General features: G+C 43.4%; 1 protein-coding gene across 1 annotated transcript; it reads right to left on the bottom strand.

Moving 5' to 3' along the window:
• On the bottom strand, window positions 1-27,354 carry igsf10 (immunoglobulin superfamily, member 10). Its single transcript, XM_041204491.1, has 6 exons — window positions 27,152-27,354; window positions 26,934-27,063; window positions 24,696-25,086; window positions 16,498-20,895; window positions 14,111-15,014; window positions 1-2,042 (listed from the first exon to the last, which is right to left on the bottom strand). The coding sequence occupies exons 1-6, from the start codon at window positions 27,352-27,354 to the stop codon at window positions 134-136; spliced, it is 7,935 nt and encodes a 2,644-aa protein (XP_041060425.1). The 3' UTR covers window positions 1-133.
• Between the last annotated feature and the right edge of the window lie 246 nt (window positions 27,355-27,600).

Here is a 27,600-nt window from a genome sequence, read left to right as displayed (position 1 = left end):
AGATTTTATCTTCAACACAGAAGTATAATATTAATCTCCGTAAAAAATATATAGATATATATATTTATATATATTCAAAAATGAATATAAGAATAGACACACGCAAGGCTTCGTTTTATGAAGAGCAGTCGCTTCATATGACCTGAATATATGTTACTCGGGAGTCACTGCCCAGCTTGTTCTTGGCTGTGCACTTGTACGTCCCTGAATCCTTTGCCGATAGCCTTTGGATCACCAATGTTCCCTGCGGGTGTAAGAGCTCGCTCCCAGTGGGACGCCCCTTGCTGTAAGTGGAAAGCACCGTGTGGTTAGGCAGCTCCCACACAATCTCTGGCCTGGGAACTCCAATCGCCATGCAGTTGAGTTGAACGGGTGAGCCAGCCGTCGCATAGACCGATTTGGGAGGTCCATTGGTTATACGAGGCGGGTAGGCTATGACAATCACCGGTATTAATATGGAGGCGTCACCGGCATTATTGTACGCTTTGCAAACATAATTCCCCCTGTCGTGCAAGCTTGTTTCCCTAATAATCAAAGTCCCGTTTTCAAACAGGATATACTTTGCATTTATTTGAGGTCTACTGAGGACATCGCCACTTGGTACGGCCCATACAATTTTTGGTGCTGGGCTGCCAGTGGCAGAGCAATGAAGATATAAAGCTTCCCCGCTCATACTTCGTATTAATCCTAGGGGCTGAGTGTGTATGACGGGTTTCTGGCCAATCTCCACGATAATCAGTTTCTCTATGTATCCGATTTTATTCTTAGCTGCACATCGGTACTTCCCTGCGTCCTCCGCCGTGGTGCTGTGAATGAGGAAGGTGCCGTTGCTGTTGGTTTGGTAGCGGGTTGCCTGGTGAATCCCCGTGAACCTCGTGCCATTGGGGAGAATCCAAATGATCTCTGGAGGCGGATAGCCGTCGGCTGAGCAGTTCAGGGTGGTGGTTTTCTCGCTGCTGGCAATGATCTTCTCGTTGAATGGATTCTGGAACATGGGCCGCCTCAACCTCCGGGTTACTTCCAAGCTGACCACCAGAACGGCTTCCCCGGCGTCGCTGCGGGCCACGCAGATGAATTCGGCTGTGTCAGAAGCCCTCACGTTGCGGATTTCCAAGGTGCCGTTTAAGTGGACGACAATCCTGCTCCCGTGGTAGGGGGCGTTCAGCAGAATGTTGTCTGGCATGATCCACATGACGTGGGGCCTGGGGTTCCCCTCGGCCCTGCAGTCAATCAGTTTCCTTGAGTGCCTCACCGCGATGTCCCTGATGACCGTCTTGTTCCGGTGCACCCCGTTTATGGTGGGCGCTTGCGAGGCCACGTCCAAGCGGAAGAGGTCCGTGTCATCACCGCCAGGGTTGCGAGCAATGCACAGGTACTCCCCAGCGTCGGAGAGGCGGGTGTTTTTGATGACCAGTGAGCCATTGGCATGCAAATTGTACCGACTTTTGGAGAACGATATGATTTCGTTCGTCGGCAGCATCCACAGTATCTTGGGCAGCGGTTTACCCACAGCCTGGCAGTGGAACATGGCATAGTCTCCGCTTTTTACCTTCAGGGATCTCCTGTGTGGTTCCTTTATGCGTGGTGCCGCTGCCACCACCGTCACGCGGACCTTCATCTCATCCTTGCCGAGGGTGTTTTGTGCATAACACGTATAGTCCCCCTCTTCGGCCATTCCCACTTTATTGTAGTAGAGAGTCCCATTGCCGAACACGACGTACCTCCGAGTCCTGCGGCCACTGTCGTCAGCCTGCAGCACGTTGTTGACCATTGTTCCATCGGGCAAGCTCCAGGAGATTTCGGGCTTGGGGGCTCCAGAGGCTTTGCAGTCCACCTGGAGGTCTGCCCCGTAGGACACATGCTTGTGAATGGACTGCTGGCGATCGATCAGCGCCGGCCTCATGGACACATCGATTTTCAACGACATCATGTCGTCCCCGGCCTCGTTTCGGGCGATGCACAGGTAGTGCCCGGCGTCTCTCTCCGTGATGGTTTCAATGGACAGGGTCCCATTGGGTAAGACCAGGACACGGCTTGCCGTTCTGAAATGGAAAACAACAGGGAGTCATTAACACAGGAAAAATAATCTCATCAAAGCCGGCAAGGAAATAGGGAAGGGGAGGCGTTTTGAAGGGAAAATGCTCAATTAAACTAAATAAAAAGCCTGGACAGCAACAATAACTTGCATTCGTACAGGTTGCAGAACATCTCAAGGCACTTCCACAGGAGTTTTATCAGGCTAAATTTAGCACCAAGCCTCACAAGGAGACTTTAGGACAGGTGACTAAAAGCTGACTTAAAGCAGCAGGTTTCTGGGTTTCTTAAAGGAGGAAAGAGAAGTAAAAAGGCAGAGAGGTCCAGGGAGGGCGCACGCGCATGAAAGAGCGCACATCTCCCTGAGACTGTGCTGGCAGTGTTTGAAACTTTAAAAACAGAAAAATAAAACAAAACTATTAACATGTTCCCCCTCATGTGACCACGTCACACAAGATGGGACACGTTAATAAATATCACAGAAACTTTATTAAACTTTTTAAAAGCAACGTGAAACCTCATCCCGCCGGTGGTCGAGGTTTCATGTTTTTTCAGAAGCCTGCCAGGTCTTTTTACCAGCCTCCTAACTCCTGCAGGTCTGGCAGCATCTGTAACTCTTTCAAGTACAAACCCGTTTCCATCTGTTTCAGATGAAGTTACATTGTTTCATAGTTTGCCATTGTGAGATTTGAACTCTTGATCTCAGGGTTACAAACCCAGTACCATAACCACTTGGCTATTTAGGCCAAGCCTCAGAAGCCTGCCAGGGCTCCTGGCCTGCTCGCCTGCCTTAAGATTGGACGGGGCAGGGCCTTTAATTGACTTAACTACCCTTGTCAATGGCCTCATACAGGTGTGGCGGGTGGACGGCTGATTTCGCTGTCCACCCGCCTTCCTGAATATTTAAATGGGGCGGGATGACATCGGGGTGGGGGGGGGGTTCCTCCTGACATTATTCCGCGTCATTTTCGCCTCGGCGAGCAGGTCCCACCCCCAGCTCGCCGACGGAAAGATTCTGCCTGTTGAGTATTTCCAGCATTTTCTGTTTCTATTTCAGATTTCCAGCGTCCGCTGTACCTTGCCCTTTTGTATTTTGAATATATTCCTGCTTTGGGCAGCCACTGCAGGCCACATGTGAGAGAGAATCCCCTTCTTCTGTTTCATAATGTACCGTGACCACACCGCCCTCCCCCCCAAAGTCTTTGCAGAGCGACCCTTCTGCACCGGTGTTGGCTTTCCCCATTTCCCACTCTCAGCCTCCTCACTGTGACAGGGAAAAACAATTTGTGACAAATTATGAACAAAACGTGAGAGAAATGGAAAAATGATATTCATGCAGCAATAACCAATCTTCCAAAATTGTGGACGAAGGCTTTGTGAAAAGGCAAGAGACAACTTCTACACTGCACAAGGACGATTCAAACTAAAAGTGCTCGGCTGATACATGTTGTCTGCAAAAGTGACCACAAACTTTCACTAAAGCTTTTACAAAAATAATTTATGTTCTAAGTAGGTAGGAAAGTATGATGCCTTTTTTGACTCACAAGAATGAAGAAGGTATTCCATTACGTAAAATATCAAAATAATCAGGCTAATTCAGTTCTCTAGCATCTGTTGACCACAGTTATTTATTTTCAGCTTGGTATTCATAAGAACATAGGAAAAAAGGAGTATGAGCAGGAGTAGGCCCTTTGGCCCCTCAAGCCTTGTTCCTCCTTCAATAAGATCATTGCTCATCTTCTAACTTGGCTACACCTTCCCACAATATCCTCATACCCACTGATTCTCCTAGGATCTAAAAATCTATCAATCTCTGTCTTGAGTTAATGACTGAGAATCCACAGTGTCTGGGGTAGAGCATTCCTAAGCTTCACAACCCTATGAGTTTGTGAATTTCTTCTCATCTCAGTCTTAAATGAATGACTCCTTATTCTAAGACTGTGACCTGTATTTCAGACTTCCCCATCATCTACCTTGTCAAGCCCCTTAAGGGTTTTATATGTTTCAATGCAATCACCTCTCATTCTTCTAAACTCTAGGGAACATAGATATGGTCTACTCAATCTCTCCTCATAAGATAGGAAGGAAGCCATCTGGCCCATCCAGCATGTGCCAACTCTTTGAAAGAACTGTCCAATTTAGTTTCAGAAGTGAAACTCAGACTGGACAGCATGACACACTTCCATTCTTGTGATGTCACGCTGCTATTCCTGAAAGGCATATTACAACATCCCCCTTTCTTTTTAAGGATACTTTCCCTCCTCCCAGAGAAGTATAACTATTTACAATACATGCTCATGTTTAGTTACCATACATGAGTGCATAGAACTGATGAGCCTCTGCAGCGTCGAGGTAATCTGCTGGTATGCCCAGATCTGCTGATGGTAACCCTGTCTGGAGGTTTCTTCAATTGCTCGTGGTGATCTGTGAGGTTGTCATTCTTGGACGTTTTTCCTGGTTGCAGTTGGGATCTTGTCCTAGATACACTAGGATTGTACAGTGGTTGAGGAGCTGGAATGGGGCTGACGTGTCTTCACTTATGCCTCATCATAGTGCCTTTGTGTGTAATGACTTAATCGGACCTTGGGTCGAAACAAATCCTTGCCACCTTGGCTGGTTGCCATGTAACTTCTGTGGGATCCTGGATGCGAAATTGTGGGCTCAACTGTAAATTTGGCAATTCTGTACCTGCTTTCTTATCGTGCACATTAGTCACCTTCTCTTGCAGTTTTAAAAGTTGCTGTCTAGTTTCTGAGACAGTAGAATGAGTAAGAGTAAATAGATTGGTACACATTGGTCTGCCGAATATGAGGTCCGCTGGTGATAGAATAGCTGCGCTTAAAGGTGTCGCTCTCGGATGTAACATTGCAATGTGTAGATCTTGTTTGGTCTATCTATATTTGAGAATTAAGGATTTCACTGTGCAAATTATTTGTTCAGCTAGGCTGTTAGACCTAGGGTAATGAGGACAAGAATTAGTGTGATCGATCGTCCACTTCTCACACATATCCTGAAATAGCTTACCAATACATTGCAGGCCATCATCCATAATGATCTCTCTAGGCACACCAAATAAACTGAAAACTGCACGTAGAGTGCGCATGACAGTTGTGCTTGACGTATTGTGCAATTGTTGAATAATGGGGTACTTGATAAAGTAGTTGATGATAAAGTCAGTGCCATGGATATGAAAGAGGTCGGATGCGATTCTTTTGCTGACTTGGCATATGCTTCTGAGATCCCTTGCGCTTTGTGATGATAGCTTCCGTGTCATTATTCATACCTAGTCAATAGACTATTTCTCTTGTGAGTCTTCTCATCCGATTTATGCCCATGTGTGAGTGATGAAGTTGTTGAAGAACATCAGGTTGCAAAGATCCCGGTATGATGACCTGCCTGCCTTTAAAAATTACTCCTTGGGAGATGTCTAGCTCATCCCGATAAGGCCAAAATGCTCTCACGTTATTATTTTTTACTCATTCATACTATGTGGGTGTCACTGGCTAGGCCAGGTTTATTGCCCATCCCTAAGTTCCCTGGAGAAGGTAGTGATGAGCTGCCGCCTTGCGTCACTGCAGTGGATGTACCTATACCACATGAAACTGCAAATTTTGTGAAAAAATTCTGGATATTTTGATGTTAGATCATGAACAGAAGTGATAGAAGTAGTTTCTGAGGTTGACCTGCCTTGTGAGGTTTGACTGATTCCATGGATTGTCATTAGTGTGAGGTCATGGCATGCCGGTAGATCTGTGATCACCGGGTCTTTAGTCTCCACAATGTAGAACATCTGTGACACCAAGGAGCATTGATTGTACTAGCCACTCCAGGACTATGGATCCTGCAAATGGAATTAGTGAACCATTGTATCATGAAAGTTGTAGGTTTCGCCAAGACCTTCCGTGTCTGTTTACATGTCTTTTAGAATTCACAGAGTTAGTATGTTGGTGCTTGTCCCTGTGTCAATCTTGGTCAATAACAAATAGTTACCAACTTTCTTAGGACAGATAATTTGAATCTTGGCAAACACCTCAGATGATGTTTTCCACAAGACTGACGGTGTGATTGACATGTGTTCATCTCGTTGCACACATTATGGTCATGTTTTGGTTTGTCAATCGCCTCAAGTATATGTTTCTGACAGGATACCGCACAGTCATTCTTATTGCTTGAAGGTACCTGTTGTACTACAGTTTGTTTGAATCAGTGCATGGCTCATTGTAGCTGCATCAGCCTTTGCTCTAGTGCACTGCTGCTGCCAATGGCCCTTTCTGCCACATGCCTTACAAAATTGAAGAAAAGCTGGACATTTCCTTGGTGCATGCAGAAGGCCACACATTCCACATGTTTTGCTAGGTTGAGCTGTTCTAGTGAGTATGTCAACAATTGCGGTTGTACTTAGAACTGTAAGCTTTGTCGACCTCCAGGGAATCTCTTCGTACTTAAGTACATCCTTGAGCAGCTCTTCAAAGCTACACATTTTGGGCTTGTCTAGCAGATCTTTCTGGAATGCTTCCATGGGATTTGATGCAATTACCAGCTCAACAATTCTGTTCTGCAAAATCACAGTACGTACCCTTTTCTTAGCATCTGCTGACAAAGTGGCCTATGGATTCTGTAGGCTGTTATTGCTGGTGAATACCTGATTCTGAACCGGTCTTCCGATGTAGTCCATTGTTTTGGGGGATCCTTTTGCTCTTCTGCTATTAATCCTGATGTGCTCAGCCTTGGAGACCTTTATTCCCAATTGCTAGGCGAATTTTTATGGCTTGCTTGTCTAGTTTAGACACACCTAAATCAAGAAACCATCGCTCTGTGTGCTGTTTAAACATTTTGAATTTGGATAATAGGTCAGCTGCATCCCAATTCAAACTGGAGAATTTTGTGGAAATTCTGATGATATCATTTTGACCTTCCTCCTTGTTTTATTTAGTTTATCGTTCAGTAACTCCTGAAGCCATCTGTTATAACCACAACATTCTCTGGCCTGATTTTATGACGGCTTGGTTTTTTTTTGTTTGACTCTTCTTCGTTCACTTTGGATCCAGCCCACTCATTTTTCTCAATTGAGCTAACCTGGTGCTCATCCTCTCGATGCGCTGTCCCACTTACTGAACAGACAGGCTATGTGCTGTAATCTCACCACGACAGATCCGTCTGCTTACTAGCCCTTTACTTGAGCACTATCCCAGCCTGTGTCTTCAAAGCTTTTCTGTGCAGTCAGCACACTGTGATTTCAACACTCTCTGATGCTGAACACTCATTGCAGCCTGATGAGAACATTGAGGGTCATCTCATGCCGATTAGCATGATCTAAGGCTGTTCATCATTTTTGTACCTGTGTTTAATCTTGCTGCACGCTCTCTGCCCACCACTGATCCCCATGTTGTGTTTTTATATTGATATAAAGGCACTAGTCACTCATAAGAGACTGGGTAAAAAGGTTGAGAGTTCATTTATTAAGCCTAGGGTCATGAGATCATATATAAATGGATAGAAAGCTTGAAGACATCAGCAGCAGAGATGTGTGTGCTGAGTTCTGTGCAAAAGCAAAGTGAAACTCAGACTGGACAGCATGACACACCTCCCTTCTCATGATGTCCTGCTGCTATCTCTTAAAGGAATATTACAACAGCACCTAAAATGATCTGTGAATACACACCCTCAGATCCCTCTGCTCTTCAAAATAGCACCATTTTGATTATACTGCCTCTCCATGTCGATCCCTCCAAAGTGTCCTACGTCATACTTACTCGGATTATCTGCCATGTGTGCATACATGGTGTAGTTCCAAAACTGCTGAATTAGATGGATGGGCTATCTGATGCTTTGGCAGAGGTGCACATGAAAAAAATTGGGTCAGCCATCCTGGTCTCTCCAACATTCGTAGTGGAGCTCACAAACCAATGAAAGAGACCAAACAATCATTATCACACTGTACCAGATTCAGAGAGCATTGTTGCACTTTGCTGCCAAGGTTATTCAACCGGGGACCATCTTAAGCTTTGTCTTAAATTGTCTTTTAAGGCTGTTCTTGGACAAATATTGTGCTCTGGGGCGATATATAGTTTGACTAAGTCTAATGTGCCAAACTGAGTGTATACGTTACTACTTGCAAACCTCAGTAATTCTAATGCTGGAAATGAGTCACTGTGGTAACTTTCTCCATCCCATAGCTGGCAGATGCGCACTAATTTCTGCCTCCACACATATTTTACTAAGATCCTAACAGGCCCTCACACAATAAAGTCATCTTTGCTGCTGTTGCTGATTGATTGCCTAAAAGTACACACTGCAGTTAACACTTAATGGCTTGATCGATTTAATTCATTTTGACATTCATGACAAGAAGCATTAACAAGGGAAGGCCTTTGGCAAAGTGGCTTTGAGAAGTTGCATGAAAATGAAGTTGAAGAAAAGAGGTGTGAAAAATTTTAACGGGATTTTTTTTTCTGCCTTCAGAGTCACTGCTGCTCCACCTCCCCTTCTCAAACACGGATACTGAAGACAAGGGGGTGGGAGATAGCATATAGGCAACCTATTCAAGGCTTTCTGTAGGCGCTCATGTCTGATACAGCTGTTAGACGTGCTAAAGTCCAGCCACAGCTTGCCATTTGATCTGTGTTTTCCGCTCCCTCCCTTTCTCTCTTTCTGGAGAAATACCCAGTCTTCTTGGGAGAATGATCTGGCAAAGATCAAGAATTCGCTTCTTATGAAGTCACAGTGATCAACCTGCAAACTACCATAACTTGGCACAATGCCTAGGAACACCAGTGTGTTGCACTGATTAACGAAAATTGATTATTTTTTTCTGTAGGAGTTTCCACCTAGCAATCACAGTTAAAACTCAAAAATGGTACTTTTGAAAGGATCATAGTAGACTTGCAGCAACTGCTGCCAAGTGGACAGTGTATTTACATCAGAACCTAGGAATTCCTCTGGACTTTATTAACAGGCAGACACGCAACATGTTTGCATGACTCTGCGCTGTCTGATATTTTACTGGTGACCTTAACGTGCTTAAAAAAAAACTAGCATTAAACTGGCAGACAAGGGATGATATATGAACGACTTAAATATTCACCTCCTCATACTGCAACAGTAATTTTCTGAATTGAAAGCCAGCTAGTGGTCCTTTAAAATTATTATCTGTATATTTAAAAGAAACATCATCCCACTATTTTCAAATGATCACTTAATTCAAATTTAAGATCCAACATTTTCTGTTTGTTTCCAGTTCCACAAAATCTCTGTGAGCCATTTTCTGAAATTTCCCACATCAGTAAAAGTTCTGCCTTCTGTCCTTCACAAAGCATAGACAGTGAGTGGCCAAGACCTCTGACACTGTGTTAGATCTGACTGTAGCTCGAGAGAGCGCTCTGATGGTATTTAGTTATTAAGTGTTTAAACATCTGTGACAGGCAAATTCTCACAGAGATGAAGTTTACCAAATGATCATTTCATGTGCTGGTGATTTCACTGTAATGTAACATATTGCTGTAACTTTTTAACAGTAGTATGCGTTTGAAAAAAGGAATTCAGTTTTGTTTATCTGATGGTACTTTAAGAACCAATGAATGGTTTGTATTTGCATAGTTCTTTATCATCTTTTTCAGAAATGTCATAATGGATGTCATTTAACTGTGGCTCAGTTGTGACATTCTCACCTCTGAAGGCTGTAGGTTCGAGTCCCACTTCAGGGACTTGAGCACAATATCTAGGCTGACAGGCCAGTGCAGTACTAAGGGAGTGTTGCGTGATTGAAGGTGCCATCTTTCATGTAAGATGACAAACTGCGACCTCATTTGTCCTCTCAGGTAAATGTTTTGAAAAGGAAAAGGAGTTCTCCCAGGTGTCCTGGCCAATATTTATCCCACAACCAACATCATTAAAACAGGTTGGTTGGTCAGTATCACATTGCTATTGTGGAAACTTGCCGTGCACAAATTGGCTCTGTGTTTCCTGCATTACAACAGTGACTACATTTACGAGTACTTCATCAGCTGAAAATCACTTTGGCACATCCTGAGGTTTTGAGAGGTGCTATATAAATGCAAGTCTTTTTTAATTTCATGTATTTTTTATCCAATCTTTCTAAACACCAGATAGAGGGAGCAGCAGCAAAGGATACAGCTAAAGTTTTCAGAAGGATTTAGATTGGCTACACAATTGGACAAACAAAGGAAATTAATACTCAGAAATGCACAGAATTGCACGTCAAGAAGTCACTTGTGGGAGTCGTGTACAGGCCCCATAATAGTAACAACATGGTAGGTGGAGCATAGAGGAAGAAATAATGGGAGCTTGTCAAAAAGGCACAGCAATAATCATGGGAGATTTTAATCTACATATAAACTGGAAAAGTTGGGCAAAGGTAGCTTAGGTGAGGAGTTCATGGAATGTTTCTGGGATACTTTCTTAGAACAGCATGTTCTGGAACCAACCAGAGAGAAGGCTAGAACAAAAACAGAATTACCTGGAAAAACTCAGCAGGTCTGGCAGCATCAGCGGAAAAGAGTTGACATTTCGAGTCCTCATGACCCTTCAACAGAACGCTGTTCAGTTCTGTTGAAGGGTCATGAGGACTCGAAACGTCAACTCTTTTCTTCTCCGCCGATGCTGCCAGACCTGCTGAGTTTTTCCAGGTAATTCTGTTATTGTTTTGGATTTCCAGCATCCGCAGTTTTTTTGTTTTTATCAGAGAGAAGGCTATACTAGGATAAAAGCAAAATACTGCAGATGGTGAAAATCTGAAACAAAAATAGAAAGTGCTGGAAAAACTCAATAGGTCTAGCGGCATCTATGGAGAGAGAAACAGAGTTAACATTTCGAGTCCATATGACTCTTCTTCAGAGCTGTGAAGAAGGGCCATATGGACTTGAAACATTAACTCTGTCTCCCTATCCACAGATGCTGCTAGACCTGCTGAGTTTTTCCAGCATTCTCTGTTTTTGTTGCAGACTATACCAGACCTGGTATTGTGCAAGGAGATGGGATTCATTAACGGTCTCATAGTGAAGGCACACCTAGGTAGCAGTGATCGTAATATGATTGCATTTTACATTCAGTTTGAGAGAGAGAGGAGTGGGTCTGAGACTATGATTTTAAACTTAAATAAGGGCATTGGTGAGGGCATGAAAGTAGAGCTGGCTAAAGTGAATTGGCAAATTAGGTTAAGGGACAGGTCAATAGAGATGCAGTGGCAAACATTTAAGGGGATATTTCAGGATACATCGAATAGGTACATTCCGATGAGTAAGAAAAAGTCCAAGGGATGGACATACCATCCATGGTTAACTAGAAGGTTAATGGCAGTATTAAAATTAAAGAAAAAGCATATAATTGTGCACAGATAGATGGAAGGTCAGAAGATTGGACAGAATATAAGGAACAACAAAGGATGACTAAAAGGCTAATAAGGAGGTAAAAAATAGAGTACGAGAGAAAGCTAGCCAGGAATATAAAAACAGATAGTAAGAGTTTCTATAAACATTTAAAAAAGAAACGAGTTAACAAAGTGAATGTTGGTTCTAAAGAAATTGAGTCTGGAGAATTGATAATGGAAAACATGCAGATTAGCAGATCCATTGAACAGGTATTTTGAATCAATCTTCACTATAGAGGATACAGGCAACATCCCAGAAGCAGCTATACATCAAAGGGCATGGAAGAGAGGAGGAGCTTGGGAAAATTACAATCACCAGAGAAGTGGTACTGAGTAAACTGTTGGAGCAGCAGGCTGACAAGTGCTCAGGTCCTGATGGACTTCATCCTAGGATCTTAAAATGAGTGGCTAGTGAAATAGTTGACGCATTGGTTTTAATTTTCCAAAACACGCCCGAACTGGAGAAGGTCCCATTAGATTGGAAGATTACAAAGGTAACTCCATTATTCAAAAAGGGGTGGGAGATAAAAAGCAGGAAACTATAGGCCAGTTAGCTTAACATCTGTCATAGGGGAAAATGTTAGAAGTTATTATTAAAGAAGCTGTAACAGGGCACTTGGATAAGTTCAAGGTAATCAGGCAGAGTCAACATGGTTTTGTGTTAGGGAAATAACGTTTAACCAACTTATTGGAGTCCTTTGAGAAAGTAACATGGTGCTGTGGATAAAGAGCAACCAATGGATGTGCTCAGATTTCCCGAAGGATTTTGATAAACTGCCACTTCAGTGGTTATTGCGGAAAATAAAAGCTCATGGTGTAGGGGGCAACATATTGGCATGGACAAAAGATTGCCTAGTGAACAGGAAACAGAGACTAAGCATAAATGTGTCTTTCCAGGTTGGCAAGATGTAATGAATGTAATGAGCCACAGGAATCAGTGCTGGGGCCGCAACTGTTTACAATTTATACAGATGGCTTGGATGAAGGGATTGAAGGGATGTTTGCCAAATTTGCTGATGATACAAAGATAGGTAGGAAAGTAAGTTGTGAAGAGGACAAAAGGAGGCTACGAAAAGATATAGATAAGTTAATTGAGTGGGCAAAGACCTGGCAAATGGAGTAAAATGAAATTGCCCATTTTGGATAATTGGAAGGACAAAAGAGAAGCACATTATCTAAACGGTGAGAGATTGCAGAGCTCTGAAATGCAGGCGGATCTGGGTGTCTTAGTCCATGAATCGCAAAAGACTAGTATGCAGATATGGCAAGTAATTAGGAAAGCTAATAGAATGTTGTCATTTATTGCGAGGGGAATTGTGTACAAAAGTAGGGAGGTTATGCTTCAGTTATAAGGATCACTAGTGAGACCACATCTGGAGTACTGTGTGCAGTACTGGTCACCTTATTTAAGGAAGGATGTAAATGTGTTGGAAGCAATTCAGAGAAGGTTTACTAGACTAATATCTGGAATGGGCACGTAGTCTTATGAGGAAAGATTTGACAGGCTAGGCTTGTATCAGTTGGAATTTAGAAGAGTGAGAGGTGACTTGATTGAATTATATAAGATCCTGAAGGGCCTTGACAGGGTGGATGTGGAGAAGATGTTTCCTCTTGTGGGAGAATTTAGAACTAGTGGTCACTAATTAAAAATAAGGGATCACCCCTTAGGAGGTGAGGTGAAATTTTTTCTCTCAGAGGGTCGTGAGTCTTTGGAGCTCTCTTCATGAAAAAGTGGTGGAAGTAGAGCCTTTGAATACTTTTAAAGCAGAGATGGATAGCTTCTTGGTAAGCAAGGGCGTGATAGGTTATCAGGGTAGGTGGAATGCAGATTTGAGGATACTCTCAGATCAGCCATGATCTTATTAAATAGCGGAGCAGGCTCGATGGGCTGAATGGCCTACTCCTGCTTCTTGTCCATATGTTCGTATCAGGCAGCAAGACCTGCACTGATATAGTGTCTTTCTCATAGAAAAGTGTCAAGATTTTTCACAGAGGCACAATCACACCAAACTGGACACTGAAACAATGGAAGAACTAAGAGTGTGTTGATCACAAGCTTGCTCAAAGAGATAGGGTTTACAGAAGGAGACAACCAGTAGGCAAGAAATTTCACAGAAGAAATTTCAAGTAAAGAATCGCAATGAATGGACTGCGTTAGTGCAAATTTGGACACTCTTATTCCTAACTAGATTTATTTTTTCTTAACTTGTGCTCTTGTGCTATACTAACTGCTAATATCTTTGGAAACATGGCTATCTATAGACATTGTCTAAAATTTGTCATTGACTTTTGAAATACTTCTTAGCAAAAGCAGATTCAACCCATTACAGTTCACAGAGTAACTATTTTATGTACAACTTTCAAAATCATACTTATTGTATCCAGTGTACTCATTCCTGGTCAAGTAAGCTTGAGGTTAGGCAGAAGCAATGGCAGCAGGAAAGTGTAAAGGAGAATTAATGCATGGGTGGCATTTTTAATCTAACCTGCCATTGGGAAACTGGTGAAATGTTGGTTTTATACCCATCCAACAATGTCAGTGGTAGGTAATATTGCCAGAAGTGTAAAATCTGCATCAAGTTCTTTGTGTTCCCTACTTGGTAAGTTAGGTTGAAATTGCTGCAAAGAGATGGCCAAGAGCAATATTAATTGGAAGTCAGTCAAGAAAGGAAAGTAAACAGGACATCTTACCGGTGCCACTGATCCACAACTAACTTAGAAGGTAATCTCCAAATGATTTTGGGTTTTGGGTCTCCTCTGGCTGAGCAGTGAAGTTGTAGTTTATCTCCATAGTTCACTTTGATGTTCCTCGAAGAAACAGAAACAATCTTGGGGATCTCCTGTTTGCGTTCCACCATTAAACTTACAACTCTCCTTTCCGATTCAGTCGAACTTGTAGCTACACATTCATAATTCCCACTATCAGATGGAGTTAAGGATTTGACGTAAAGTGTCCCATTGGTAAAGACAAATAATTTTGTGTTGACGAACTGCAAAGGTTTGATTTCAGTGCCATCAAACAGAATCCAGTGAACAGTTGGTGAAGGTGTCCCCACAGCAGTGCAGGGCAGTCTGATGTTCTGCCCTACTTGTCCTTTGACACTCTGGTGCCTTGCTTCCAAGATAGCTGGGGGCTGAGCGACCACCTGCATCTTGACTGTGATAGTATCAATCCCAGCCGGATTACTGGCCACACACCTGTAATTCCCTCGATCGTACACGGTTACGGCTTTAATCCTGAGGGTGCCATCAGTCAACACCGAGACTCTCCCATTAAATGGGCTGCTGTTTCTCACCAAGGTCCTGTTGGAAAGGATCCAGGAGATAGTTGGGGCTGGCCTTCCCTGGGATCGGCACTTCATCTCCACTGGGTACCCAGCATGGACTGTGATGTCCTTCATTCGGGGCTCTAATATCTTGGAAGGGTAAGCCACTACGGACAGAGTGACAAGGAGTTGTTCTGAGCCATGCTGGTTCTCTGCTGTACAGAGGTACTGTCCGCGGTCCTGAACTTTGATTTTCTGAATGGACAGTGTGCCATTTGGAAAGACCTCAAATTTATTGCCACGCTTAGCTTTAGCTGTGACTGTTGCACCTATAACAAGAAACAAAGATTTATATCAAGCAAATTAGCATTCAATACGGTATCACAGTAATTAAATACTGTTTAACATAAAATCTAGAACTTAATACTGCACTATATAAAAGGTGAAAGGTATTGCTGCATATAAAAGGCTCAAAGTAATAGCATGTTATACTTTGATAATTTCAACTTGTAGGTTTTTTTTTGGAAATTATTTGTGTTCCTTAAAATGTCAACAATGTGGACAGTATGTAAACAAGAAGGAGGTCAGGTGAGTAAAGGTTTTAAATTTAAAATTAAACGTTGTGTGAAGTAAAAGTCATAAAATGTCAAAGAGAATCGTGGCACCCTATAGAGTCATGGAGCCCTATAGAATCATGGTACCCTATAGAATCATGGAACCCTACAGATGTTTCTTTCATACTCAGCAACAGCTATAGCTAATCTTTACCTGCTAAACAGATCCAAGCAAAAGAGGTAAGGTAGACTTGTGGTTATGTTATCATGTGAGCAACCTAGATGTTGTGAGTTCATAATCCTACCATAGCAAATTGGGGCAAATTAGTTCAATAAATCTGCAATCTTTTGGACTGACACCCGGAAAACCATTACATTGTCATAAAACTCCAACTGGTTCATGAGTGCCCTTCAAGGAAGTGATCTATCGCCCTTGCCTGGGCAGGCCTACATGTGACTTCAATTCCACACTATATGGTTGACTGTCATAGCCCTGAGATAAACCAAGCATGAACAATAAAGATTGCCTTTATAGGTCGCCCACATATCAAGACGCTGTATGAGAGTGCTGAGGAAATCTTCTGCTGTTTCCAGTGGTGTACATTTGTGATTTAACAGTAAAACCCTGCCACAGTAAATTGTGGATACATGGCTACATATTCAAATATATCAGTTGTAAGCTTGTTAAGGCTGATTTAAATCATATCACATGCATGAAGCCAATAGATGGAGAGAATAGTGCACAGCTAGCAATGCCCATGTATGGGGTTGGCATTCTCATGGTAAAGAGAGCTTTTCTCAATTTTACAATCTCTGCTCCTGATCACAACATTGTAAGCATTTTAAGAGGACAAGCAGAGGGAAGCTACACTTAGGTATCAGAGGGCTAGAAGGAACAAAAAGAGCCAATGTACACTTTTTAAACCCAGTTTAGTGGATCACTGAAGCAATACTTTATGTAGTCCCAAGGGATGTCGCAGGATCTTCCCCAAGTGATCTCAAGCTATTGGATTATGTGTGATGTCTGACTGGAGTTACATTACCTATCTGTCTGTTTCATTTCAACAGCTTCCCATAAGTGGCATTATAATGGATAAGTGCCCCAAGACATGACTGAAGCTTGCATGTATGCATGAATGAATGAATGAGTGAGTGAATAACTAAATGAATGGAGGAGAGCTTTGATTATTCAAATACTGAAAACTTCTAAGGCGCATCTCTTAATCTGTAAATCACTATGTGATTCAGTAACACTTACCTGTTGAGATTTTCGTCCAGCTTATGATGGGAGGTGGATTTCCAGTTGCCTCACATGGTATAAATGCATCAGAATCTGCCAGGACTGTGAAACTGGCTGCATTTCCACTGATCAGACTGGGTTTGGAGGGACGGTTTCCAGCCATGGGGTCCACAGCGATGGCGTTAGGTGACAAAGGCTCCGACTTGTTGGAAAAGTGGTCCTTGCCATCTTTGTTCTCTATGGTGTTTTCAAGATCAACATCTAATTTGGGAGACGCAGCCCTATATTTAGTCGGCCCCTCTGTAAAACTTGACGGAGTTTGCCATTTGGTCCCACCACTTGTTTGTAAGGTGCTTATGACTCTTGAGTGGGCATTCTGCCAAAATGGCTTACGTATCCTGGATGTTGGGGGCAGAGTTTGAGTGCGCCCTGGAGTCGTAGATGTGGTAAACTTGTGTAAGGTGATGCGGAATCTGGGCACAGTCCTGGAGGTAAACTTGACAGTGGTCCGTGGCTGGGTGGAGATGGCAGCCATGGTTGTAGAATGTACACTTGGTTCAGTAGATGGCGTGATGGTTGGGGTAGCACTGGTTGTTTTGGTAGCCGGGGGCACCACTGGTGATTTGATAGGATGAATTTTCTTTCTGATGGTAGACAGCTTAGTTGTCTTTGTGGTGGTGGATGATCGAAGCGTTGTAGTTATCATTCCCATTGATGTGGATGTGGAAGTAGGCGAGGATAGGATTATTGGATTGGTTGTTGCTAGTGTGCTTACAGTCGGCTGGCTGGTAAGGCTTTTGCTGGGCGAATGAAGAATCTCAGAAGTATGCTGACTCGTGAGAGTAGCCGGATTCACCCCAGCCGAGTTTACAAGATGCTTGTTTGATTGTGCACCGTCAGTGATGGTGCTAGCTGCAATGGCAACATGAAGAGGTGCATTGGTGGTCGTTGTGAGAGTGGGAGGTGATGGGATCCTAGCTTTTGCCAGACGCGTCTTCATACTATCAGCTGCTGACACTACCAAGCGATTACGACTCCCAGTTGGCCACGATGATGCACGGTTCTTTGTTTTGCTTGGTCTCCTGCGACGGAATCCCATCTTACGAGTCGGATGAGTTGCCTGGGTAGTGGTTGCTGTGGTGGATACAATCTCTGCTACGAAGGGAATGGTAATAGGTGTTGTTGGGAGACTTGTGGTTGAAGGGGGGTGGGTGGGATAAATAGGCAGTTTTGTGGTTGGCTGCATTTTGTAGCTCTTGAGGTTTGGCGTGGAGAACAGAGGGCTATTCAGGTCTCTTACTGCCTGTGAAGTCATCACACTGTAAGGAGTAGGGTTTGTTAAAATTATGGACACCTTGGGAGCAGCAGTTGTGGCCGTGGAACTCTGGATGGGTTTACGAAGCCTTCTAAGAACATCCTCCTGATTGCTTACTCCAAAAAGCCTATTCCAAGGGATCTTCCCACGAACAATCTTGGAGGACCTTGTTATAGGCTCAGCAGTGGCTACAGTAGTTGTAGAGGACAGACTGAAATGAGATAGGCTTTCTGGCAGTGTCTTGGTAGCATGTGTTGTTCTGGCAATTGAACTAGTCTCAGGGAACTGTGTTGTGGTTTTAGAGTCAGGGGTTTGTGCTCCAATTTCAGGCTTGGTCACCCATTGTGACTCAGGAATACTTATTCTTTGCATGCCCTGCTGAAAAGGAATTCTCTTGCGTTCGGTTGTAGTTTCACCAGCGCCTGGATCTCCAGATTGCTGGCTATATCTTTGCCCTGCCTCGGTACTTGCTTCATTTGGCATTGGTGCCGGTTGTGGAAGTGGAGATCTTGGTAGGGCCTTGGTGACAGAGGGCATGTGATTTGGGCTGGAAGCTTCTAAATAAGCCAATGTGGGCACTGCCATTCTCTCTTTAGACCAACCGGGCCTCCTCTGCCTGGGTCTCATAATCTTATACCTGTGCCTCCGTAAGCCTGGCCTACCAAAGCGACGTCTTTGGGGGAACTTTCTTCCCCAATCGAACTGCTGTGTTTGGGAAACTGGAGTGCCAGTAGTGGCTTCTCTTATTATGTGAATCTGCTGAGTGAGGATAGTGGACAGAGACGACGACAGTGGAGATGTAATTTTCTGAGTGGTTTTAAGTAGAATTTGATTCCCATCCTCTTTCGCCATAGTAACTGTTGTAATTTGAGTGTGATAGTCATGTAGCCTTAGAGTCTCACTCTGAGAGACTGCTACAGGATCAGCCTTTTCTGTTGTATATGCTACTGATGAGGTACCTTCCTTTGGACTGTTTGCCATTAATGCAGTGGGCATTGGAGTTGGAATGTAATGGGTGTCCATGATGTTACCAGCAACTGTCACCTGCAGTTCAGCATTTGCCTCAGTTGATTCAGATTCCTGGGGACTTGCTGTTGTCTCCTGGGATATGACTCTGATAGGTTTCTTATTGTAAGTGGGCTCTGTTCCCTTTGGCAAGACATTGGAATCTGTAGCCACCTTCAGAATTGGGGGTGTTGCAGTTTTTGTGTCTGGTTCTGTGTTGTGAAATTGCTTTATAGGAATTGTCTTTGGGTGAGGAACCATTGCTATTGACCTCTCAGTGATTGGAGATAGCCAAGTACTTGGAACGACCAAAGGTTGTTTGGTTGTTAACACTATAAATTCCTCTTCTTCTGCATCTCCAAAGTTATCCCCTGATGTTTCTTCCTCATCAGCAGGTGATTCGGAAGGCAAACCTTCTGTGTGAGGTTTAACTGTAATCTCACGTATTGCAGTTTTTGTTGAGACGTTCTTTCTGACCTTTTCCAGATACTCTGCCCAGTGCTGGGGGTCTACTCTCCTTCTAGGCTGTTTCAATCTTCTACGCTTGGACCACCACCGTGTTTTTGCGCCACTGCCATTAATCCTCCTCCTAGGCGTTATTGCGACTGCCGTGCTTGTTCTTGGGTGAGACGTGGGCAGTGTACCGGTGGTCGTGGAATGGTCTGTCTTATCTTCTGATGTATTCTGGGAAGATAACTGACTCTGCTTCTTTTTCAAATCTTCCAAATCCTGCAAGTCTTCCTCGCTCTCCCCCGACCCAAAGTCTTCCTCTGCAGCATCATTACGTTCTGCATTTTCTCTCTCGGAGAAAATTCTGGAGCCAGTAACTGTTAACTGTAATGCCAGGAGATCAATCCCATAACGGTTTGCAGCCAAACACCTGTAATAGCCACTGTCCCTGGCTGTTAGCCCTTGTATCTTTAAAGTCCCATTTGGGGTAATCTCCTTATTCCCTGTCGTTTGATGTAATACTCTATGGTCAGGAAGAACCCAACTAATAGATGCATTTGGGATTCCAGTTGCTTGGCACGGGAGATGTATTGAGTCACCACCAGATTTAGAAATGTAAGGCCCATTTATGTAGTTCTCTGCAACATTAGGGTCCAGAATAGTAACCCTGAAGCTCATCACATCTGCATCTTGGTAATTGGTTCCTACACAGTGATAGATGCCAGTGTCGTACAGGTCAGCTACCTTTAAAACAAATTTACCACTTGCACTGATTGAAATCCGGCTATCCTCGCTGTTGTATGGAGCTCGGACTTTGTTGCCATCTGGAAGTATCCATTCAATGATGGGCTTGGGGTCACCAATGGCTTGGCACTCCAACTCCACTGTCCCACCTACCACCACAAAGTGTTCTGTTCTTGCACTGTTTGCTTTCTTTATCATTACCCAGCTATTTTTCCCAGGTTTAACTTCCAGGTCTTTCAAGGTAACCTGAACATCTACGTGGTACTTGATTTGCAAAACGTTCAGGGTTGTCCGGGTCCTGTCCATTTGCAGGATGATTGTGCTTTGCATTAGCCAAGCAGGATCTGCCCTGATCTGCATTTCTATACCAGTAAACTGCTGCGGGGCCTCGGCCTGCGACTGTTTGTAAAGATAGCTCATGTAAGGCGTCTTGCTCAGCAGCGCATCCCTCTCGAGTTTTAGAGGTGAGTCAGTGTACAATGCCAAGATGCCCCAGAGCCGTTGGATCTGCTCATAGTCAACATAGCAGACTAGGAAGGTCGACAAAGAAGTGTTTAACAGCACGTAACCTTCTTTTTGATCCAGGGTCACCTGCGGCGTTCTCAAGGGTCTGTGAACATTGCAGGTTATTTCGCAGCCATTCCCAGATTGATCGCTCATATTCAAGCTTATTTGACCTAACGGTGCCACAAAGTCCTTGGCATTAATGGCAGCGTAGTCCCCCTCTTCTTGTAGAGTGCTGTTTCTGATTTTCAGCGGGGAATGGATTTTTGGTGGTGTGCATGCAAACACTGAGGGAGGCAACTGTATAACATCCTTGCCCATGGAGACACTTGGGGTCGCACATAAGGGGCAAATCTGACCATTCGGGTAGTTACGGTCTCGTTTGCATTTGATTGTTCCTGAAAAAGAAATGATCTGCAGTGTTATTCTGGGAAACTTGGGCTTTGCATGTTTCAGTTTACAAGCATTGTTGAGCCAAGAAAGAGAAATTAATTATCTGTGAATTGTATGTTTTCATACATTGTTTTGGGAACCAAAATTTAATTAAATGGGAGGGTATTGGGTGGAAATGAGTAATAAGAAAGTGAGGTCAATTGCCTTTCGGATTCCTTTTCGTTTTTATTTATAAATTCTTGCCTGGTTGGCTGTACTTTCTGCCAACTTACCATTTATTTAACCTATTGTTTAACTGGATGATCACCCAGAAAAACACACATCCAAAATTAGAGTTCTATTGCTTTACAATCAAAGCAATATGGGAGGGAATCTTTAGTAAAACTTGCAGTTGCTCAAGTTAAATTGCCACTTTTGGATCAAAACCATTCTTTTCTAAATGCGAAACAGGCAGTATAGCTACATCTTGCAGAAACATGCGAAGACAAGTTTGGGCAATCCAAAATTAGGTGATACTTTCAAATACAAGATAGAGCAATAATCAATCGGAATAAGTTGGAAGGTTCCTCAAAACAATAAGCTTATTTCCTCAAGAAAATGTCTCCTGCTTTACAAATGTGGAGATATGTTTAAAAATACAGTTGGGAAAACAAGTAATGATAATAGTTCACTAAAAAAAAACATCTTGTCACCTGACTTTCACACCCTAATTCTTGAAATTTAATACAACATTATCTATCTGTGTGTATTATATGAAGCATTTTTTACATACATTTACGGGAAGGTTATGTCATGTCTGGGTGTCATACCTGGGCATATGCTTTAACCTGCTGAGATTTATCTTCTGCATTTACTTATGATTGTACCTCCTTTGCAATCCTTCCAGTGTGTCCAAGATGGGCTGGTGATACAATGGTGCTTTTCTCCCATCATGACTGCCTATCACTCCCCTGTATCAACCTATAACCTAGGTCAGTTTCCCTGCCCCCACTCCCAGGGGAACACAGCAACAAGAGTTCCTATGTTCCACCATTCAATAAGATCATGGCTGATCTACAATCTACTCCAAATACCCATCTTGATGCCTTTGGATAACAAAAATACATCAATCTCAGTTTTAAAATTAACAATTGGTCTTGAATCAGTTGCTGTTTATGGAAGACAGTTCCAAGCTTCTACTACACTGTGTGAGGAAATGTTTCCTAATTTAACTCCTGAAAGGTCTGGCTCTAATTTTTTAAACGTTCCTTTGTCTTAAACTCCCAAACAGTGGAAATAGTTTCTCCTATTCTACCCTATTTGCTCCTTTAATATCTTGAAAACCTCGATTCAATCATCCATTAACCTTCTAAATTCCAGGGAATATATAGTTTGTGTAACCTCTCCTCATAATTTAACCCTGTAAGTCCAGCTATCATTTTGGTAAATCTATGCTGCATATGCTCAAAGTCCAATATATCATTCCTAAGATGCGGTGCCCAGAACTGCTCACAGTACTCCAGGTATGGCCTAACCAGGGCTATGTCTAGCTGAAGCATAAATTCTACCCTCTTGTGTTCTAGTCCTCTAGATATAAGGGCCTGCATTCCATTAGACTTTCTGATTATTTTCTGGACCTGTTCTTTGACATTTTAAGGATCTACGTACCTGGATCCTCAGATCTCTTTGGGGTTCCACTGTTTCCAGCTTTTTACCATTCAGGAAGTACCCTGTTCCATCATTTTAGGTCCAAAGCGGATGACACATTTACCTCCATCGAAACCCATCTGCCACAGTTTTGGCTATTCATTTAATCTATCAATATCTCATTGTAATTCTATGCTTCCATCTACACTGCCATCTTTGTGTCACTGGCAAATTTGGATTTGTGTCTCTCTATCCCATCATTAACGAATGCAGTGAATAGTTGAGGGCCTAACATAGATCCTTGCAGGACATCACTAATCACACTGTGCCATTAGAGTTCCTGCGCCTACTCCCTGTCATCTTCCACTCAGCAAATTTCCTAACCAGGTTAATAATTTGCTTCCACAAGTTTCAACGTTAGCTAATAGTTTCTTATGACAGACTCCCATATGCAAACCTGTGACCCTCCAATAGATCCCTCCCTTGAGCAAAAAATGAAAAATGTAGCCTGTACCTCCAGATCCTTTCCACTGTCTCCCACTCAAAAAGCCATTTTAATTTTAATTTCTGTATTTATCTGCAGAATTCTGCTTGCTGAGGTATCTTCTTATTGCCTTAAGGGCGTGGAGTAATTGCATACTCGCAATAACAAATGCCATTCTCATGAACTTTTAAACACAATCTTTATTTCACTCTTTCCAACTCCTGCTTTGCCTATGGCCAGTGCCGCAGTGGGTCAAATAATGCACAGGCTTTGAGACTGTTGTTTGCACTTCAGAGGTCAGTATATCCAAAAGAGAAACACACTCATTTCAAGCTGGTTTTCCTGATCCAGAGCTGAATCTGACAAGCACCTTCTAATTTTTATACTTCCCTCACCAAAAAGCAGAATCGCAGAATTTTCACAGTGCAGGAGGCTGCCACTCGGCTCTACGATTGAGTAACTCACTTAGTGCCATTCTCCTGCTTGCTCCCCATAACCCTGCACATTCCTCCTCTTCAAATAACAGTCTAATTCCCTTTTGAATGCCTCGACTGAACCTGACTCCACCACAATGTTAGGCAGCACATTCCAGACCTTAACCACCCGCTGCATGATTTTTTTTTTCTCTTATTGTTTTTGGGGGTTTTTTGCAATTACTTTAAATCTGTGCACTCTTGTTCTCAATCCTTTCATGAGTGGGAACAGTTTCTCGTTTATCCTGTCCACACCACACATGATTTTGAATACCTCCATCAAATCTCCTCTCAACCTTCTCTTTTCCAAGGAAAACACTCCTAACTTCTTCAATCTACCTTCATAACGGAAACTCTTCATCCCTGGAACCATCCTTGTAAATCTTTTCTGCCCTCTCTCCAATGCCTTCACATCCTTCCTAAAGTGTGACACCCAGAACTAGATGCAATACTCTAGGTGACCCCAAACTAGTGACTTATACAAGTTCAACATAACCGCTTTGCTCTTGTACCCTATGCTCTATTAATAAAGCCCACGATACTGTATGCTTTATTAACTGCTCTCTCAACCTGTCCTGCCACCTTCAATGACTTATGCACATATATAGCCAGGTCCCTTTGATCCTGCAACGCTGTAGAGTTGTACCCTTTATTTTATATTGTCTCTCCATGCTTTTCCTACCAAAATGAAGCACTTCACATTTCTCTGCATTGAATTTCATTTGCTACCTGTCCGCCCATTTCATCAAACTGTCAATGTCTTTTTGAAGTTCTGCCCTATCCCTCTCACACAGTTCGCAATGCTCCAAGTTTCATAAGCAACTGAACTCTGATTAACCTTAAGCTGTTCTTACATATGATAATTAGATTTTGTGGCCTTAAAATGACAAGGCAGATAAACACAGCTCCTCCTCAGTAAAACAATAATACATTGAAGGAGAAATTCCACTTGGACAGTAATGAAAAGTAGGTGGTATCACATGGACTGTTATGTGGCACAGATGAAGTTAGTGGATTTGAATATCCTGGGTGTAGACAAAGCAGTCAATGCGATTCCACAAGCTTTGTCCTATTGGACAAGGTGAATTTCTATTCCACTGTGTCTAGTGTGGTATCTGGCTTACAGGTTTTATGAACAGGTAACATCTGAGTGAGCCATGCAGCGGCAATCGCCTAGTAAGTATTGGAAATGATATCAGGATAGATAAATGACTGACCATACCTGGTTGTCTTTCATTGAACTCAGATAACCACCTCAAGTTACAGTCACAAAACCATTGGTTTCCATGCAGGTAGATGCTTTCAATTTCTGGGATATAAGACAACAGATCACTGGAAATGGATGTTAGAGCATTATCTGACAGATAAATGTGCTTTATTGAAGACATTTTGAAGATCTGGCTGAAGCGAAATGTGACAAATGTATCTCTGTGTAGTTCCTGAAGCATGTTTCCTTCTAAGTGGAGCAGCTTCAATGAAGTGAGCCCATAGAATGCTTCAGGATTAATGAATTCAATGCTGTTGTGGTCCATGTGTAACCGCACCAAGTTGCGAAGACCATGGAAAGTCTTACTATTCAATGCTTTAACCTTGTTGTAGCTCATCTTTAGAACCTTTAAAAAGTCAACAGATAAAATTATTACAGCCCATTCCATAGTATCTATAAACAATTGAGCAATGTTGACATTCACAACTTTTTAGTCAACTATTAAAGTTAAACAGCTAGTGTGAATCCACTCATAATTATTCAGTTTCTGCTGAGGGTAATCACTGCATTGGATAGACCCTTTTGGTCTAATGGATCACAGAAATAAATCTCCTGGAGGGCTCTGACACATTGAGGTCATATGCAGAAGATATGAATGGCTAGGTATTGATTGGGGAGAGAAGTGTGAGATCAATAGATGCTGAGTGCCCTGGCATATGACTGTCCACTTCTGTTTTAAGGTGCCGAGGTCATTGAGCAATACTCACATGTTAAATATAATTATGACACAGAAACAGGCATTGGGCCAAGTTAGTGTTCACCCTCCACACCAGCAGTAATTCTAATCCCGTCTATCCACTTTGCATATCCCTTCACCTGCTACTTTGAAAGACCTATCTGACCTAATCTTGAAGGTTGAAGTGGTTCAGTACTTCCAGTCCTACACCAACATGCCTGTTTCTTAACTGCCCTCTGAAGTTACCATGCACCTCACTTGTAGAAAGAAAAAAATAAGTGGAGTTCAAGTCCCCCCTTGACAGTGAGGACACCTTCTATTGTGTCATATGCCATCATACTAAGTGGTGATGACGAAGAACAGATCTAGCACATGATGCACTGCAGCACTTCACCAAAGCTTCTTTGACAGCACCGCCCAAACCCTCGGCACCCACGACTTAGAAGGATAAGGGCAGCAATTGCATGGGAACACCAAGTAACATATCATTCTGACTTGGACTTTCATTGTTTTCCCTTCATTCACAGAATCACAGTGCAGAAGAGGCCCTTCAGCCCAACGAGTCTGCACCGACACATGAGAAACTCCTGACCTACCTACCTAATCCCATTTACCAGAACTTGGCCCATAACCTTGAATGTTATGACGTGCCAAGTGCTCATCCAGGTACTTTTTAAAGGATGTGAGGCAACCCGCCTCCACCACCCACCCAGGCAGCGCATTCCAGACCATCACCACCCTCTGGGTAAAAATGTTTTTCCTCCCATCCCCCCTGTCCCTCATCTTGAACGTATGCCTCCTTGTGACTGACCCTTCAATTAAGGGGAACAGATGCTCTCGATCCATATATAAAAACAAAAAACTGCAGATGCTGGAAATCCAAAACAAAAAAAGAATTACCTGGAAAAACTCAGCAGGTCTGGCAGCATCGGCGGAGAAGAAAAGAGTTGATGTTTCGAGTCCTCATGACCCTTCAACAGAACAGTTCTGTTGAAGGGTCATGAGGACTCGAAACGTCAACTGCTCTCTATCCACCCTGTCCTTGCCCCTCATAATCTTGTACACCTCGATCAAGTCGCCCCTCAGTCTTCTCTGCTCCAACAAAAACAATCCAAGTCTATCCAACCTCTCTTCATAATTTAAATGTTTCATCCCGGGCAACATCCTGGTGAATCTCCTCTGCACCCCCTCCAGTGAATCACATCCTTCCTATGATGTGGCGACCAGAACTGCGCACAGTACCCAGGCTGTGGCCTCACCAAGGTTCTATGCAATTCCAACATGACCTCCCTACTTTTGTAATCTACACCTCCATTGATAGAGGCAAGTGTCCCATTGTGCCTGGGTCATCACTCTTCAGCTCCCTATTTAACTGCAAGGGTAAAAAAAAAACCCACCTCTACCTGCTCCGTGCAACCAGGGGTGGGCAATGCACACCAGCTTTACCAGCTGTGCCCGCATCTTGAGAATGAGTTGAAGAAAAATCCATCCCTCCAGCTGCCCCGAGTAGACCTTACCTGCAGAGACTGCAGATCCTTAAATGCCTTGTCTGGTATCTCTTGGATCTTATTGCTGTGAAGCATCAACAGTTCGAGACTCTGCAGCCCATCGAAACTGTCGCTGGTTAATCCCACCAGGTTGTTGTAACTGCAAGAAAAGGGCACCTTAAGTATCGGAAGGAGGTCGAATCCGGAGCGTGAGGGAGAAAAAAAAAAGGCAAGCTGATTAAACTAACCCCAAATTTATCCGCTCCACTTGAGTCTGGATGTTGTCCGGGACGGCGCTGAGGTATCTGAAGGTGCAGTGGACCTCGGTGGGCACATAGCAGGCGCATGGCTTGGGGCAAGCAGGGCAGGGCTGCCAGCAGCAGGCGAAAGCGGCCAAGCTCAGCAGCAGCCTCCAGCGCTGGGACAGGCGACCTCGGCCGACCGCAATCATCCTCCTCTCACCACCTCGGCACACCCAGCGTCCAGGGGCGAGTTACATCCCGCAAGATCGAATTCCCGGCAAACGGACTTGGAAAGTCTTGGAAACGGAGCCTTGGAAAGAGTCCGCTGGGGATTAAAACAAAAGTATTTTGTAAGCAGCAGTATTCAGAACTAAGGATTAAAGGTTCCATTTAAATGTTGGCACTGGTGCACTGGCAGAATTGTGTAAATATAAACCTGTCGATAAAGCTGCACT

The sequence above is a fragment of the Carcharodon carcharias genome, chromosome 2, assembly GCF_017639515.1.
Source record: "Carcharodon carcharias isolate sCarCar2 chromosome 2, sCarCar2.pri, whole genome shotgun sequence".
Lineage (NCBI taxonomy): Eukaryota > Metazoa > Chordata > Chondrichthyes > Lamniformes > Lamnidae > Carcharodon > Carcharodon carcharias.
Note: the sequence above shows the minus strand (reverse complement) of the source record. Positions and strands in the feature narration are given on the sequence as shown.

Coding starts and splice junctions, on each gene's coding strand:
- igsf10 (XM_041204491.1), bottom strand. CDS start 27,354: ATGATTGCGGTCGGCCGAGGTCGCCTGTCCCAGCGCTGGAGGCTGCTG. Junction 20,896..24,695: donor GTTCAATGAAAGACAACCAG/GTATGGTCAGTC, acceptor TTTCTTTTTCAG/GAACAATCAAATGCAAACGA. Junction 2,043..14,110: donor GTTGTGGATCAGTGGCACCG/GTAAGATGTCCT, acceptor TTTCCATTTCAG/AACGGCAAGCCGTGTCCTGG.